We start from the raw sequence: 18,341 nt of genomic DNA on the forward strand, positions 1-18,341 counted from the left end.
TCATAATCTTTAAAAAACCAACTAATCTTTAAGCTTTGGCAGCGGAAGTAGGGAAGAAAGAACCTTAAAAAAAACCTGGCTCCAGCTACCTTTAGCGGCTGTGGGATCGGCAAAAGAATCTCTGTCCTAATTCTAGTCCTAGTTCCACTGTGCCCTACTCCTAATTTGTTGAGTGAATAGCAGCAGGAGAAATAAAAAACAAAAAGGTAAAGCAAAAACTAATAGAAGACCTTATAACAACAATTAGAGGATATAAGATAGAAGTACCTTTAGATAGAGCATGTTTAGACACCCTCTTAAGGCATAGTAGAGCTCCTAGTCTTACATATAGTACTTACTATTAAACTCATAGCTTGTTGGTTACATATTGGAAAGGATTGTTACCCCCCAAAGTCTCCCTCAAGAGTTTAGACAATAGAAACTACCACACAAACTCCGTCAATCGCTCAAGTGAAGCAAAAAAGGATATCATTACTATCTCAAAAAGTACTTTTAAAACTGTTTTCAAATAAACGTAATATGTTTTAAACATATGATTACCAAACAATAAATATTTTTTTAATAGTTGAGCTCTAAATTATAAACATTAAAGCTAAAAGCTATATTATCCACTGTAATCTTAAATTTGTACAAAAAGTACTCTTTTAAGCACTTAAAAAAAGCTGAAAATACACTTTTAAAAAAAAGTACCAAATTGAAACTTTGTTGTAAAGCTACTGTAGTTAATATTACATTTAAGAAAACCACCATGACTAACTTAAAAAACGTTTTAGGTGCATGTTTACCAAATAGTAAATAATTTTTTAATAGTAAAATATTTTAATAAAACTTTATAATTAAAAGTGCTATTATAAAAAAATCTTTCTCCTATTGAAATCCCAAACAAGCACTAAATTATTAAAATTGTCACTTTATCTCCATATTAACACCCATTTTGTAATGGATCTATTTATTTTTTAGTTCGTGTAACTTAAAAGGCGACAGTTTAAAGGTGCATAAATTTGTTAATATTTCGTAACCTTCCTTCTTTTTTTTTTCTTTTTTTTTCTTTTTTTTTTTTTTTTTTATATATATCTATCTTTTAGCTCTTTGAAAGGGTCTTTTTTTTTTTTTTTTTTTTTTTTTTTTTTTTATATATATATATCTATCTTTTAGCTCTTTGAAAGGGTCTTTTTTTTTTTTTTTTTTTTTTTTTTATTATCTATCTTTTAGCTCTTTGAAAGGGTCGAAAGGGTCTGCAAATAGTATGCATGATTAGGGCTACAATCCTACTTATGCATACGACTGCATAGGTACAAAGATGAGATGAATTCATGCAAATGCCTCCTTTTTTTTTTATTCTTTTTCTTTTTCTTTCATGGACAATTAAACTGACTATAATTAAAGATACAATATGGGGTGAAAGGTCCTATTAAACCCTCTAAAATATACATTAGAGTGCTTGAAAAAGAAAAAATAATAAAAAATGATAGTTAATAATGGTTTCGATCTTATGTCATATTTTCCAACAATATGATGAGCACAAAATATTTGTATTGAAGTTGTCACTAGTGATTTCCACTCACTCATTCCAAGAAAAAAAACATTTAATATGATTCAAATATAGAATAACGAGTAAAATTTGCAACTTTAGATATTCAAACAAGATGAATTCTATACATCAGTTACTATTTACTTTAAAATTTATATTTATAATATTTTTTATAAAGTGTGGTAGTATTTTTTATAGTGTAAGAATATTTTTCATAAAGTATAAAGTGTGAAGTAATAAATAATAATTAATAAGAAGAATTTTTCTTCGAACAATAGCCAAAAATGTATGCTTGTCGATTATCTACAAAATGAAATGCTGGATCTAACCTAGGACAAAAATCTATTGTTTTTAAAAAGACTGCAGCAAAGAGGACGACATACCCACTCCCGATCTATATATGTTATTGGCTAGAGTCCAAGAAGGTTTCCCACATGGTTAACAATGACTATCTATCTTTGTAGGTTAGCCAATGTTTAAATAGGTATTAGAACAGTATTGGAGTGGCCCACTAACAAAGATATGAATTAGCTTGAGCCCAAGTCCGGGGGTTTTTGCTAGAAGGCTCTGGATGGATGAAAACCCCAATAACAATGTTAAAGCTTTGCTACACAACGTTCAACTCACTCCACACTTCACGTGGAGTGTACGTCCATGATTTCAAAACGTGATTGCAATCTGGATAACGTACGTCCACGTGGCAGGTTAGTCAGCAACACCATAACTATTATCTCTCTCTCACCACAAAGAAAGATAAAGGGAAATAATATCAGTTGCCAGTTAAAACATACCAGTTCTCCCATGGCTCTTCAAGCAGCGCTTTCACTTCCTTCTGCTGTTTCCATCCACAAGGGGGTATACTCCTTCTCAAACGTTTTCCTTTCCTCTGTTGCATATATTGTGGTGTTTTCTTAAGAAAAATGGGCCCTTTCAGGTCTTCTATTATTGTTATGACTCATGCAAAGTAATTTTCTTGTTGTCCTTCTTCACAGGGGAAGTCCAATATTTCTCTCAAGGACTCGGATCTATTTGAAGCTTCAATATCCAACCTTTTAAAAAATGAAATCAAGTGTCCTCTGATTAGGAGCCAGGTGCTTTATTTATCACTTGCCTTTTTCTTTTCCTGAAAATTTCTATTAATTTTCCTGGTTTTATTCCTAAGAAATATTTAGCTTAAAATGCTGTCTATTTCTTATTTGAAACTGGGTATGAGAGAAAACCTTGGAAATTCAAACCATTGCCTTGTTTCGAACACTGCCACAAAGCTGGGCAAAAGCGAAAGACTCGGGATTTCATAAAATGGGTTTTGTTCTCATTTGAAATCCAGTATTTTCTTTCCCTTAAACCTCCAATCATGGCCTGGAAAATTTGGAATTAGGATATAATGCAAGAATATGTGTTTGAATTCATGTTTCTATGATGTAAATACACTCAACCGTGCAGAAGATGTTATGGAAATATGATTTTAGCTTCGCTTCCTTAAGCCCACAGCTGCTGATAAAATGGTAAAAACCAAAATGCCTCTATGGTATTCCAAGAATGACCCTTGGCATTGCAGGAGTATACTCATTTTAAATTGTTACGACAACATACACTTTAATTCGAATGTTGGGAACTACATACGATAAATTGTGATCCATGGAAGGCCCTAATCACCCTAAACTTGACAGTGAATTAACACAGCAATTTCAAGCTGTTGGTTTTGGGTTTGTATGGATACAACCAACGGGGCCTCATTTGCAGGAAGTTGGAAAAAGGAAACTTCTTGTTGGGACCATTAGATCCCAAACAGCAACAACAACTTCAGCTATCGACCAGGCTACACCAGAAGCAAAGAAGACTTTGAGAAAGGGCACTGTGATAATCACTGGAGCCTCCTCTGGACTGGGCCTGGCCACAGCAAAGGCTCTAGCTGAAACGGGGAAATGGCACGTAATTATGGCATGCAGGAATTTCCTCAAGGCTGAGAGAGCTGCCAAATCAGTCGGCATTGCCAAGGAAAACTATTCTGTTATGCATCTTGATCTTGCCTCCCTTGACAGCGTTCGGCAATTTGTAGATAACCTCCGTGGTTTGGCCAGGCCAATTGATGTTCTGGTTTGCAATGCTGCTGTTTACCAACCCACAGCTAAGGAGCCATCTTTCTCGGCTGAGGGGTTTGAACTGAGTGTGGGGACAAACCATCTTGGGCACTTCCTCCTTGCTCGGCTTCTGCTCGACGACATAAAGCAATCAGATTACCCATTCAAGCGTCTCATCATTGTTGGCTCCATTACAGGTAGTAACATGCACACCACAATATGAACTCCACATAAGTTTGATCCAGCATTTCTCAATCAAACCTTAATAAGCTAAAGGGAGAGAATTTAAACTTTCTAAGTTAGTCTTCACATCAAAATCTGGTAATACTTTTTAAGATCTTGAAGAAACTCAAATGTAGAAAGCAATGCATATCAGGGAGATATCGCTATTTTATGTGCAAAGGAATATACTTGTGGAATTCCTAGGTGACTTGTTAACTAATGGAATAAACATGATATAAGGATCGTATCTTGAACAAAATGGTCCAGCATAGTCTAGACATTTGATGGAAACAATTTAAGAAAAATATTCATAATGAAAAGATACATATTTTTAAATGTGAATTCACTATGGATGAAATTCTAGGTAACACAAACACCTTGGCTGGGAATGTACCACCAAAGGCAAACCTTGGAGATCTAAGGGGTCTTGCAGGAGGCTTGAATGGCATAAACAGCTCGCCAATGATAGATGGAGGAGATTTCGATGGTGCCAAGGCCTACAAAGACAGTAAAGTCTGCAACATGCTCACCATGCAAGAATTCCATAGGCGCTACCATGAGGAGACAGGAATCACCTTTGCTTCTCTCTACCCTGGTTGCATTGCTACGACAGGCTTGTTTAGGGAGCATATTCCCCTGTTCAGGCTTCTATTCCCACCTTTCCAGAAGTACATTACCAAAGGCTATGTTTCCGAAGAGGAGGCTGGGAAAAGACTTGCACAGGTCGCTTGAAATCTACAATATGCAAAGATGAATACGCACATTCATATTTACATACTGATCTGTTTAATTGCATGCATCTGCACCTGAAGAAATGCATGTTAATTTGGACACAGACTAAATGGAACTTTGGTTGTTCAGGTAGTGAGCGATCCAAGCCTGACAAAATCAGGTGTTTACTGGAGCTGGAACAAGAATTCATCCTCATTCGAAAACCAGCTTTCCAAAGAAGCCAGCAATCGAGAGAAAGCACGTAAGCTGTGGGAGATCAGTGAAAAGCTTGTCGGTTTGGCGTAAATAGGCACCATGAAAAAAGAAATCCTGAATACAGCTTGTCGGTTCTTCAATTACGTATCTTTGCTTTAATGGACCTGGTTTGAAGTTGCAAGGTTATGTTGATGCTGATCTATCTGGTGATATTTATAGCTGGAAGAGTACTATAGGTTTTGTATATACTCGGGTGGTACTGTTGTGTCTTGGTGTGCAAAAGATTATTGCTCTATCTACAACTGTTGTGTTTTGGAGTTCAAACTTGCAAAAGACTGTTGCTCTATCTACCATAGAAATAGAGTATGTTGTTATATCCGAAGCCTCAAATGAGATGATTTGGTTACATAATTTCTTAGAGAAGTTGGGTAAGAAGAATGAGAAGAGTACTCTTTATAGTAATAGTCAGAGTGTCATATTTCTTGCCAAGAATCCAACATTTATTTCCAATACTAAACATATTCAAATTAGATATCATTTTATTCGATTTCTTCTCAAGGATGGTCAGGTGATACATGAAAAGATTTGTGGAAGCAAGAAAATTGCAAATATGTTAACTAAGGGTGTTACACTTGAAAAGCTGAAATTGTGTACAATTTCAATTAGTCTTCTAGCCTTGAGGGCAGGAGTTATGAGTTATAGGGTGGAGGTTTAAAGCCAGGTGGTTGATAGTTATGGGTGTATTGGTCTCCAAGTGGGAGAAATGTTTGGCTTTTTGTGGGGAGGTTGCTTTAGTTTTGTAGCGGTCCGATTTGATAACCCAACTCGACAAGAATTCGTTGTCCTTTTTTTTTTTTTTTAATGGATTCTAAATAAGACTTGGGCCATGGAGCGTAGGGTTAGAACCGTTCTTCGCTATTCAACCGACCTACTAATTAGGGTTTATCCACGAAGAAAGGTTTCGCTATATATTTTTATAGAGTACTACTACAGCCACAAACAGTTATACAAAAGTAATCTCACAAACTGATATGGTTTTATTTAATCCGTTATATTTATTTTATAATAAAAATAATTTTACAATTTGATGAACTACATCATACCATATCAGGTTTTAGGATTATCTTTATGTAATTCATGTGCATTCAACTTTTTTTCTAAATAAAATCTTCTCCAATTTTATGAACATAAGCATCTTGTTGAACTACATAAATATTGTATTTCTTTGGATGAGTTCGAAATGGACGTTGGGGAAGCAATTGTGCGTCCTGGTGCACCAACATCCAAATAGCAAACCCGAACAATCATATGAGTTTTAGGACTGGCGTACATGTTAATTACTCATTTTGTCCCATATGCTCTTATTTTTATGAACTCAAATTCGTTAATTCTTTTGTCCAAGACACTAACAATCATACATTCCACCAACATGGTTGGTGCATTATATAGGTGTCCCAATTTAGACTGTCGATGCAACCAAATGAATTAATTGAAATATATGTCAGTGTAAAAATTTTAATTTTAGTTTAATATCTATGTTAACGTCGTGTTTCGCATACCTTTGAGTCAAGCTCCAACAACTCAGGTCTTCGAAAATAGGCCCTACAAGAGGTAGAGAAGACTACAGCTATGAGAGGGCAGCCTAGGGGCCAGGTAACCTCCGATGCTAAAGTTAGTAATTATTCTTAAGAGTTTGTAAATAAGTGATGGAGTCTAGGGATCTAAGGGAGCTTTTCGGTACATGGAATTGACTATTTATACCATAGTCTGGGGAAGGCGTCAATGGTAGTTTCCTCCACAAAGTTTGTGCCTTTTCTCCTACGTCTGCTGTTAGACCTCCTTTAATGCAGCGTGACTCTGAGTCGGTTTCATAAATATGGTGTGTAACTTAGCAATAATGCCAATAAAGCGACGTGGTTTCCTGACCCTGTCCAAGCCATATGCTCCGTAAATGGCTGGCACCACCAGATCAAGGTCTCTCTTCATTTTCCGTTGTGCTTTGTGCAGGTCCCTAGACTTTGAAGTTGGTCGTGGAATGTCAGATTGATCAATCTTTTTGTCCATTCGGCACCACTCCTTGGTAGATCCCCTATTCCCTATGCGGGCAAGGATACCCTTGGGCCGGTTTTTATAAGGCTGAAGTCGAATGGGCCTCACCTAGCAGGAAAATCCCCCTATAATTATCCTGCAAATTCAAATTCCTCTTTATTCTTTTGACCCATCATGTTTTGCCAAATTCCTAGCCCTCCTTGTCGTACTTTGATCGACCATCGGCATTTCGCATACGTGGAAACACGACGTCAGTTACGCTTCCACATTGAATGGCGTCCCTTCAATCACTGTGTCTTGATCTCGTGTTTTGCAACCATTAATTTCACACATCGTATTAGCATATATATCTTGCAACGGTTGCGTTAATTGGGAGATTCTGGTACTTGAGAGGGACACGTGGAGATACGCGTTGTTATGATGCCTTGATAGGGCGAACGTCAAGCCCGCCTATATAAGGACTCCCTTTCACGTTGAGAAACCCATTATACTCATTCTGCCTTTCTCCTACCATTCTGTGATGCTTGCTCCTTGAGTTAATAATTTTTTTTCCTTTGCTTCCCTTCCAAAGTTCCTTACCATTTCCTCATGTCCTTTATGGCTCCGAAGAAATTTTTGTGTTCTGTTGAACTAGCAAGGCTCTCGGGCATTGTTCATGTTTCTGTCGGTCAAGACGGTTCCCTCCTTGATGGCTTTGTTGGATATTCATGGTGGTCGGTGGTTACCTCTGTCGAATTGGAGGAGTTGAGGGAGCTTACATGATCCCACCCCCCCCCCCCAAAGGTAGAGTTCGTAGTGCCTGATCACATTGACGAAGAGGTGGATTCTGAGGGCTATGGTACTAAAGTGGTGGTGTACTGCGCCATGTTCTCCTGTGGCCTTAGGTTGCCATTTTGCCAACCAGTGTGTGAAGTGCTGAGTTTCTTTGATTTGGTGCCCGCTCAGCTCCCTCCCCTTGCATGGAGGATTCTGGTCTCGTGCTGTGTCATCTGGCATCGCGCTTTGGAGGAGGTTGGATCATATTTCCTTGACCTCATAGCCATTGAGTTCTTCATCACTCATAACCTGGTGCGGAAAGGCCGGTACATCTATAGTTTCCAGCAAGTATAGGAACTGGCCCGTGTAGAGGAGCGGCATACGGTCGTGAGGGGATATGCCTATAGATTCTTCTTCTTGTCGGGTGACGGATGGGAGTACCCGATCGGGTAGACCTTTAAGAATCGATTTTACGTACGTGCCAACTAGGGCACGATAGATGACGACTCGATCAGCCGCCCTGAACCGAGCCTTGATTAGAGGTTGAGACTTGGGATTGTTCGAGCCTGGGTCAGAGCGCATCCAGGCAACGTTTCTTTGGAGGCTTGTTGACGGAGGGCAGTCTTCGAGGTATCTGACTCCTCCTACTAACTTGCACTTTGTTGAGGGTATTCCGATGAACCCAGTTGTGCACTCTGATGAGGGTATTCCGATGAACCCAGTTGTGCACTCTGATGAGGGAATTCCGATGAACCCGGTTGTGCCATTTGCTCGTAGTTGTTCCCCAAGCCTGTCGGTTGTGGGAAGGGGGAAGAGACCCCGTAGGAGTTCGCCCACTCCTGCCAACTCTGATAATCTCCCCATCCCTCTTAGGGGGCTGTTTGTCCTTGTGCTTTCAATCCTGGCGTGTGGTCGATAATGCCCATGTGACTGTAGCTATTCCCCCAGGCAGTGCCAAGGTGGCGGAAGCTGATGTTCAGGCGAGGGAGTCATGACACCTAGTGCACTTGACGATGGAGTGGGTGCGGAAGCTGTTGAAGAAGTTTTGGCGGACCTTCAGACGATCGCATTGCACAGCCATGCTAACCAACTCCATAAGATGGAGGGGAGAATCCGAGGGCTATTTGCAGGGGTAAAACTTTGCATGCTAGTTCCTCATATTTCCTTCTTTCTTTCTTTCTTTTTTTTTTTTTTTTTTTTTTTTTTTTTTTGGTCTTGACTTGGCTTTTTATGATAGGGGTTGGACCGTTAGGCGGCCTTCATCGTGGATACCCAAGCGGAATCGAGGAACGAGAATCGAGAATTTTTTTCGTTGGTTTAGGTGGTCTTCGACTACACGGCCTTTGAGCAGAAGCAGAAGGAAGCGGCCGAGGAAACCCTAGCCGACCTGATCAAATCCCAAGGGGTGATTGGCCAGCTCCGTATTGAGGCCTCGCTCACTTGCGAGGAAGGCAGACGCTACAACAATCCCTTGACCAGTGCTAGTTAAAGCTCGAGCAGTTGTAGGCCGATATTCGGGAACTGCACCAGTAGTGAGACACAGGTGGTCAGTTGGTCAAATGGCTCGAGACCCAAGTTCAAAATCTTAACAAGTTAGCGACGATGACAAGGAAGACCCTGGAGGAGGAAATGCATCGAAGGAAAGATGCGGAGGATGCCCTAGAAGTGAATAAGTTGGTCCTTGAAGGCCGCGAAGTTATCCTCCGGAGCTTGCAGGATGAGCGTGGAAATTAGGCTATACAGAAGGCTTAGAGCAAATGAGGATTTACATTCTTAAGAACCCCCAGTTTGACCTTCAGGCTATGGGCGTGGGGGATTTTCCCCCGCACGAGTAGTCCCAGCGGCGACGTAACATTCTCGGGAAGAGTCTAATTCCAAGCGGCCTTGGTGATGGCCCTGCAGGGAACGAACCCGCTCGTTGAGGATGGATTTTTCGAATAGATCTCCTTGCCAAGCTTCTGCTATCGGGGTCCCAGGCCCCTTGTTCTAGTTCTCGCCCTTTTGCTTATTGTGTCTTACTCATTCTCGCCCTTTTGCTTACAGGGCTCGACTTCAAAGCCATTCTCCATAGCCGATGGGCTATCTTGGGGACTTCCAAGATGATGCGATCACCATACAACTCAATTAGTTGCCTCATTACATCCCTGTTGATGTTTTGCGGTAACCTCGGGCTTTATTGACACGTCGTAAAGGTCAAAATCTTTGCTCGTTGCTCATATGGAAGAGTGATTCGATCGAGCTTGGTTGTAGTGGTGAATGACCTTCATTTGGTAAGCGATTTTTAACGTAGAAATCAACTCCAAGATGTTCCGATTCTTGGCAGTATCTTCATCGTTGTTGGAGATTTTTTACTTATCTCGTTCTACGTCAGTTTGAGAATAGCGTGGTCTTGTGGTCTTATGGTCTTTCCAGCTTAGTCCTAGTCGTTTTACCTTATAGGTCTATGGTCAGCACTGAAACTTGTTTTGTTGAAGATATGAGTTTTATGATGTAATCTTGTTCCTTGTGGTCCTACGACTTTATGCGGCTTTATGATGTAACTTGTTCCTTGTAGTTCTCAGTAATCAATAAAATTATCTTTCATTGATTGTATCTGGCTCTATGGTTTCCGCACTTTTCTCGCCGCATCTCTTTCTTCCTCCTCTCCTCTTTTTTTTTTTTTTTCTTTTTTTTTTTCTTTTTTTTTATTATTAAAGGGGGCCAGTCTGGGTAGAACTTGGCTATGAAGGTTCTCCTTGCAGCATTTCTTGCGATCCACCCCATCGGCGCCTGATTGCAATTGACGACCCCGCCTGTTGGTGGTTTTTCGGCTTGCCTTCTTTCTGTTGGCCTTGTTTCACGTTGCCGTTGGGAGCCCATGGTAGCCTTATGCCCAACTCCTCGTTACAGGAATTAGTGTTGCAAAACTGCGCTCCCCGGCCTATGCTGGATGGTACTTGTTGATGATGCCCAGTCTACACCCCCTTTGTTTGTGATGATGATGTTTTTGTTTCTTGCTTCCTTTTTCGGGCAGTCCGTGGACTTGGCCCGCTCTCCGCTGGGAGAGGTCAGAATGCCTCATGCCAAACCGTCTCTTTCAACCCCAGGGGGTAATTCAGACAACGACGTACCTGGTCCACTTCTAGCTGGTCCACTCCTTTACCATGGGAGGGGTTAAGGTAAGTATTCAGGTAGCCCTGGGGCTGGACTCGTTCTTCACTGCGGGAGAGATAAGGCAACCTTTAGGCCCACCTTTCCCTATGATATCCTGTAGGAAGGTAAGTCGTTCGGGCAGTTTGCTATTGAACTCGCTTTCGCTCGTTGACACTGTGGGGAAGGGTAAATATGGGTTAGGCTGGTGCTGATCTCACACTTCTTCGTTGCTGGGGTCGGGTAGATTATTCGGGCAACTGCAAAGCTGATCTTGCTCTCTTTTACGGGAGGGATAAGGTAGCCTTTAGGCCTACCCTTCCCTATGGTATCCCGCAGGGAAGTAAGTCGTTCGGGCAATCTATTACTTAACCCTAACCCGCACCTGCCCATTGACGCTTACGAAGAAGGTAAAAGCTTTTTCCTTCGGGTAGCTAAGGTCTAACCCGTACTCCTCCGTAGGAAGGATAAGGAAACCTTTAGGCCTATATTTCCCTCAGTTGCCCCACAAGGAGGTAGTTCAAACCACGATGTGGCTAATCAACTCCTTTTTCATGATGGAGGTTAGGGTAAGTTATTTGGGCAGCCTCAGGTCTGGCCTGCTCTCCCAGACGAGGAGGTCAAGCCGCCTGCTCACTTATCATCCTTCGTAGGGAGGTAAATTGTTTAGACTGTTTGTTCAGGACCCGCTTCCGCCCGTTGACATCATAGGAAATGGTACATTTGGATCAGACTGGTGCTGATCCCACATTTCGTCATTACGGGGATCGATGTAGATTATTCGGGTAGCTACGAAACTGATCCCGCTCTTCTTTGTATAAGGGATAATGCAACATTTAGACCCACATTTCCCTATGGTACCCTGCCAGGAAGGAAGTCATTCAGGCAATCTGTTACTGAACTTGCTCCCATCCTTTGACGCTTACGAGGAAGGTAAGCCTTTGTCTTCTAGTGGTCGAGGACTGACCCGCACTCCTTTGTCAGAGGAATAAGGCATCATTATGGGCCTACCTTTCCCTTTTATCTCGCAGGGAGGTAAGTTGTTAGAGATTTTGTTTATTGAAGTTGACTTTTGATTACGCCCAAAGAATAATGCGGTAGTTGTAGCACAGCTTTGAGATGTCGATTCCACAGAGAGACAAATTAAAAGAATTGTAGAATGAACAAATAAACTAAAGAAATAGATTAAATGATTAATGGAGAACAAAGATTAATTTTAAATACAAATTAAAGTGAAGTAAAGTGACTAACGAAAAAAGTACTTAAATTTGACAAACAGTAAAACGTCGGGAATCCCTTGCACAAAAATGGTATTTTAATTATTCTTAATTCATTGAGTAACTCAATTAGGAACTCAATTCCTAATATTCCCAATCGGAAGGTATAGATTATAAACTAAGATTAAACCGAATATATCCCTTTGAAAAATCATTCACCACTTTTAAAATACATGAATTATTATCGCTATTGAAAAAATCTAACGACGACAATATACTCAGGAAGCGATATTGTAGCAAAGAATTAAATCAATAAAGATAAATAATTGATCCAAACATAATCAAAGAGCTAATCCATTCAATAGAAAAAGTATGACCGAATCCATAAACAGAATAAATTCTATAATTATTCGGAGAATAAAACATTAACAATAAATTGACAATGATAAAACAAGAGTTTTAGTAATTGAAATTAAATACATAAATCAAGAATAAATTAAAAATACCATCTAATGTGCCAGTTCATTCCTAGCCCTACTTGAGAATTTAACTACCCATAAATATAATGGACAACAAAAATCTCAAGAGAAAAATAGAGCAAACGATGGCCATGAAAATTAATTTCAGATCTTCCTCCTTCAAACTGAGCTGTCTCCCATCTTCTCAACTCTCCAATTTCGTGCCAATGATATGCTTAAATAGGGTAGGAAAGAAACCCTAATGTCTTCATATTCTCGCACACAAAATCACCAAAATTTTAGGACTCAAATTAGCAGCCACGTATGCACTTTAAGAGTTTGAATTTGAAAATGCTTATTAGAGAAAAATTTGTAGCCCTTTAATATAGCTTTCCAACGCATCAAGAATCACATCAATCCAATATTTGAGTGAAAAGTTAGGATTAAAATATTAAAGTGTGTCCATTCTGTCTCCCAGCGCATTTTGGACTCTGATCCGAATTACTCTCAAACCCCATCATTATCCTTATTTGAAAAGTCCTACACTTGTTGAAAGTTCTTAGGTTGTTCCAACAACTTGTCCACTTGAAAGTCCCTTGAATTTGAATAGGTTTTGGCTTGCTCTTTTATAGAATATGAAATTAAACATAAAAATATGCTCAGAAGTATCTCAAAGTAAATAGAAACTCAATTCAAGAATACACATTAATTTCAATGATTTCTATTAATATTTTTGCATTTTAATCCAATAATAGGGTATTTAGAGTGCACTTTCGTACACTCATCACACCCCCAACTTGCTTATTGCTAGTCCCTAGCAATTTCTATGCTAAAAAGATGAGAATCACTAAAATAGACCACTAATTCACATTTTCCAGATTCACATATAAAAAACAAACTAAGGAATCTAATAACCCATCAAGATCAATCCACTTATAGCAATTCACAGAGTGTGTGTGTGTTTTCCAAGCTATAACCATCTTACCACTAACTTTGACACATGCAACATCAAGAACATCTCAAGCAAAAGGTTCAACTCCATAACTCACGGGTATAATAGTGTTTCGTATAAGGACTCTCTCTATGGAGTTGACAAATGGTGTACACACAATCACATAGAGATTTAGGTAATTATGAACAAGCAACAAGTAAGCATTGATCTCATGATAGGAACACTAACAAATGAGAATTCAACCATTCTTTCCAAAACCTTACTTAGAATCAGAACGGTCAACACAAAATGTTGTAACGTGGATTAGGTTCGGGGTTATATGAAAAAAATAAAAAAGGATTCAAAAACTTCCAAGTACATACAAAGGGAATCTTATTAAATATCTCCGTAAACCACACTTCTCACTTAATGTACTCTCTGACTTTTCAGATCATCGAATAATGCCTCTTTTTTCTTATATTTTTTTTTAATTTGGTGAACAATTATGTCACATTTTTATTTTGCTATTTCTACCTAGCCTTGGTATTTTTGCCTTTGGATCTCACTCACTTGAACACTTTGTAACTTATGTTCTTCCCTTTTCTCTCTCTTTTTTTTTTTATTTTTTATTCCGTGTAAAAAAATAAGAATTTCACATCTAATATACACTTGGAAGTAACAAGGGTAGGGAAAATAAGTGTGTAGGTTATACTCCAATGTCGAGAGGTAAGGATAATATGAGCATATGAAAAGAAAAAGCTACATGTGTTTATTAGCTCAAAGTTGGCTACTAGGAGTCTATGATGGAAAGGGTTAGCTTGAAAGGCTCAAACGTTGATCCTAAGTTGACGTTCGTCATATCTCAAGTATATCCACCATCTTACCACAAACCATGTAATGATATTCTCATAAGAAGTGCCCAATTCAACAAATCAATGAACGTTTATCACAATTTATTTCATTTGTAGGCTCTCAATCATCTCCAAAACTCACATGAATACTTAAGCAAAAGAGTTCTCTAGCTACATGTGTCAAACCACCATCTTACCACAAACCTTAGATGAGTGCATTAGAGGTTCTGTGAATGCCTCAGCAAAAATGATTATGGTGGGTTTGGTAAATTCAAGAAGATGACTATGAATGAGAATGAGTACACATGTGAAAATGATGACGTGTGATGCAAAATTAAAAAAAAAATTGACACATGAAAATATGCCACATAGTTCCAACAAAAATTTTCAATAGTAAATTTGCACCACCACCCCCCAACTTAAATGAACTATTGTCCTCAATGTTTAAGATTCAAATTTGAAGGGAGAATAACTAAAAATGGTAGAATACACCTGATGAGTGACATGGGTAGCTTGCTAAGCACCAAAGATGGTAACCTGAAATGACAAAATGAAACTAACCTGCAAACAAAAACAAAGAAAAAAACAACAAACAAAAAGGAAAAAAAAAGAAAATAAGAGAAAACAAAAATAAAATAAAACAAACAAAACAAATAAAGAAAAATATACATGCGTGGTGTGGTCAAGGTTGATAGACCGGATCCACAAATGGAATGTCTTTCACTTCCAAAACTTATCTATCAATTAATACTTTACGGCGTTGACCATTTACTTTAAAGATCCGACCATCCTTAAGATCCTCTATTTCCACCGCCCCATTTGCAAAAACATTATTCACTACAAAAGGGCCGGTTCACCTAGACCTAAGTTTTCCTGGGTGCTTATGGAGTCTAGAATCATATAAGAACATTAGTTCATTAGGCTTAAACGTTTTCCTACGAATTTTTTTATCATGAAACGCTTTCATTTTAGCCTTATAGATTTTAGAGTTCTTATAAGCATCATTTCTCAACTCTTCCAACTCAATCAACTGAAATTTCCTATGCTTACCAGCATTTAATTTCAAAGAAACACTAATAGGAAAAGTGTCACCCCGAGCGAGAGATGCATGCTTAAGACCTGAGGGCAGTAGTTTCAATTCCAATTTGAGACTATCCATGCTTGAAGGAATCTGCTTTTCACTTTTCTTAAACAGCTCCTCAAATTTCGATTGCCAAATATGTGGGCCATAATCGAGATTCATCAGAAATAGCACAAACATCAACAACATCATATGAATCATTCATAGTATCAAACTCAGAATTAACAATAAAATATTCAAGGGAATCAGAATCATGAGTTGTGTGAACTCCCTCCCTTGTCTATGAATGTGTCAATCATGTATGTTTAGTGGCACTCATCATCCTCCCTAGGCTGATTATGGATGTGGAAAATGTTGACCTTCATGGTCATATTTCCAAAAGATAGTTTCATCAGCCCATTCCTGCAATTTATTAGTGCATTAGCCGTAGCAAGGAAAGGTCTATCTAATATGAGAGGAATCTTAGAGTTAGAGTCAACAACGACTGAGTATCCAAAATTAAAAAAATCAACAGAGTAGTAAAACTTGTCAATTTGGATCAAAACATCCTCAACTATCCCTCTTGCTTTTTTAACTGAACAGTCAACCAATTGATGCACAACAGAAGTAGACTTAATTTCACCCCAACCAAATTGCAAATAAATGGAATAAGGCATCAAATTTGCACTAGCTCCTAAATCCAGCAACGCTTGCCCAAACTCATAATTCTCAATATTACATGCAATGGTTGGACAACTAGGATCCTTGTACTTAGGAGGAATTCGCTGCTAAATTAGAGCACTAACTTGCTCTGTTAGAAATGTTTTCTTCTTAACATGGTGCTTCCTCTTAACTGTACACAAATCTTTGAGAACTTTTGCATAAGTAGGAACTTGTTTAATAACATGCAAAAGATGAAGATTGATTTTTACCTGCCTGAGGTTATCCAAGATTTTATTACTATAATCCAAAGTTCGTATACCAGATTTTAAAGTTTGAGGAAATGGTACCTTAACTGGACTCTTGATTACCTCAGCTTCTTTGGGCAACTCAGCATTATCCTTACTTTGTTACTCTTCAACATCCTCTGACTTATCAGTTGTTGGGATGTGTGAGGACTTACCACTTCGTGTCACAATGACATTGACCTCCTTCAAATTTCCTTTAGCCATATGTTGACCTTGGGGTATGGATTGAGCTTGACAAGGGAACTTGCCATGCTCATTGACACTCAAGGAGCTCATCAATTTAGACACTTGGCTTTTTATCTTCTTATTTTCTTCAACAACCTGCGTAATTAAAAATTCAACCTTTTGATTAGTTTTACCTTGTGCCTTAATAAAAGCATGCAAAGTGTTTTCTAAAGGACTCATAGAAGATGAAGGTGCATGATATGGTGTAGGATATGATATAGAGGGTTGTGCAGGCGGCTGGATTTCAGACTTCCAGCTAAAATTGGGGTGATTGCGCCACCCTGGATTATAGGTATCAGAGTAAGGAGTAAAAGGCTTCTTGTACATACCTAAGGCATTACATTGTTCGTCATATATCTCTCTCATCTCAGCAAATGTGAAACACTCTTGGGCAAGGTGATCTACCCCACCACACACAAAACATGGTCCAAAAGACTCTGCATGATTAGCCACGTGTGTTGGCTTTAAATTCTTAGTCTTTAACACATCTAGCTCCCTAGTGAGCATCTCAACTTTAGCATTTTAGGCTATCATCTTCCCTGAGATGATAAATTCCACTACCATTTGAGTTTCCTGCAGGCCATGACCTATTTGTGCTTTCAGCAACACTAGGTCCAGTCTAAGTGTGAGCTTTTTCAACAAGCTCATTGAGGTATTTTATAGCCTCAGTAGAATCTTTATGTAAGAACTCACCATTACGCATCATCTCCACAAATTGGTGCTCTCTAGGTGTAAGTCCCTCATAAAAATAGCTCACTAAGCGCCAATTCTCATACCCATAGTGAGGACACATACTCATCAACTCCTTAAATCTCTCCCAAGACTGATACAAAGTCTCACTGTCCTTTTGTGCAAATGTGGAGATTTGCCTTTTTAATGCGTTGGTCTTATGTTGGAGAAAATATTTATTAAAGAAAACCTAAGTCATCTCACTCCATGACTCAATAGATCGGGGTCTCAGTGAGTATAGCTAACTCTTAGCTCTATCCTTCAAAGAGAAATAAAAGAACTTAAGTCTCACAACATCAACCTACTTCCTCAAACTCCCTAATATGCACATATGGATTTTCATTTTCCAAGCCATGAAAAGTAGGGAGTAACTGTATCATCCCTGTTTGAAAATCCAGTTGGCAAGTATTAGCTGGAAACATCATGTATGATGGTGTGGCTGTGCGTGTAGGGTGGAGGTAATCATGAAGAGTTCTAATGGATTGATCTTCGTGTTTACTCATTTTCTCGAGACTAGATGGATTGTCAAATAAAGGATTTAAAAAACTTGATTTTGACTTTTCCATAGGCCTACAAACAAATCTACCCAAAGTGTCTCTATATCCTTGCATACAAGGTAACAAAATACTAAAAACTAAAAATACTATGAAAAGAAAGAAAAAAAAATAATGCAGCAAGCTAAAAGAGGGAATGAAGTTACCGCCTTTACAAACTGCTGAAATAAAAACCTATCTAGCAATTCTTCTAATGTCTCCCCAGCAACTACACTAAAATTTGATTACGCCCAAAGAATAATGCGGTAGTTCTAGCACAACTTTGGAGTGTCGATTCCACAGAGAGACAAATTAAAAGAATTGTAGAAGGAATAAAGAAACTAAAGAAATAGATTAAATGATTAATAGAGAACAAAGATTAATTTTAAATGCAAATTAAAGTGAAGCAAAGTGACTAATGAAAAAAGTACTCAAGTTTGACAAACAATAAGGCGTCGGGAATCCCTTGCACAAATATGGTATTTAAATTATTCTTAATTCATTGAGTAACTCAATTGGGAACTCAATTTCTAATATTCTCAATCGGAAGATATAGATTTATAAACCAAGATTAAACCAAATGTAACCCTTTGAGAAATCATTCACCACTTTTAAAATATGTAAATTATTATCATTATTGAGAAAATCCAACGAAGACAATATACTCAGGAAGC

General features: G+C 38.6%; 1 protein-coding gene and 1 non-coding gene across 2 annotated transcripts; both read left to right on the forward strand.

Moving 5' to 3' along the window:
- Window positions 1–2,224: 2,224 nt before the first annotated feature.
- On the forward strand, window positions 2,225–5,225 carry LOC121248882 (protochlorophyllide reductase). Its single transcript, XM_041147492.1, has 5 exons — window positions 2,225–2,386; window positions 2,524–2,622; window positions 3,275–3,809; window positions 4,199–4,557; window positions 4,696–5,225. The coding sequence occupies exons 1-5, from the start codon at window positions 2,333–2,335 to the stop codon at window positions 4,849–4,851; spliced, it is 1,203 nt and encodes a 400-aa protein (XP_041003426.1). The 5' UTR covers window positions 2,225–2,332; the 3' UTR covers window positions 4,852–5,225.
- Window positions 5,226–17,178: 11,953 nt separating this feature from the next.
- On the forward strand, window positions 17,179–17,286 carry LOC121251323. The gene has a single exon (XR_005937990.1). It is a non-coding gene; the product is annotated as a small nucleolar RNA R71 (small nucleolar RNA).
- The last annotated feature ends 1,055 nt before the right edge of the window (window positions 17,287–18,341 follow it).

Source organism: Juglans microcarpa x Juglans regia, chromosome 2D (assembly GCF_004785595.1).
Source record: "Juglans microcarpa x Juglans regia isolate MS1-56 chromosome 2D, Jm3101_v1.0, whole genome shotgun sequence".
Classification (NCBI taxonomy): Eukaryota; Viridiplantae; Streptophyta; class Magnoliopsida; order Fagales; family Juglandaceae; genus Juglans; species Juglans microcarpa x Juglans regia.

What these genes read in the sequence shown, in the direction of transcription:
- LOC121248882 (XM_041147492.1), top strand. Translation starts at nt 2,333, where the DNA reads ATGGCTCTTCAAGCAGCGCTTTCACTTCCTTCTGCTGTTTCCATCCAC. An exon ending in GTCCTCTGATTAGGAGCCAG is followed by an intron (nt 2,623 to 3,274) that starts GTGCTTTATTTA and finishes CCTCATTTGCAG; the next exon opens with GAAGTTGGAAAAAGGAAACT. An exon ending in CTGGGAAAAGACTTGCACAG is followed by an intron (nt 4,558 to 4,695) that starts GTCGCTTGAAAT and finishes TTGGTTGTTCAG; the next exon opens with GTAGTGAGCGATCCAAGCCT.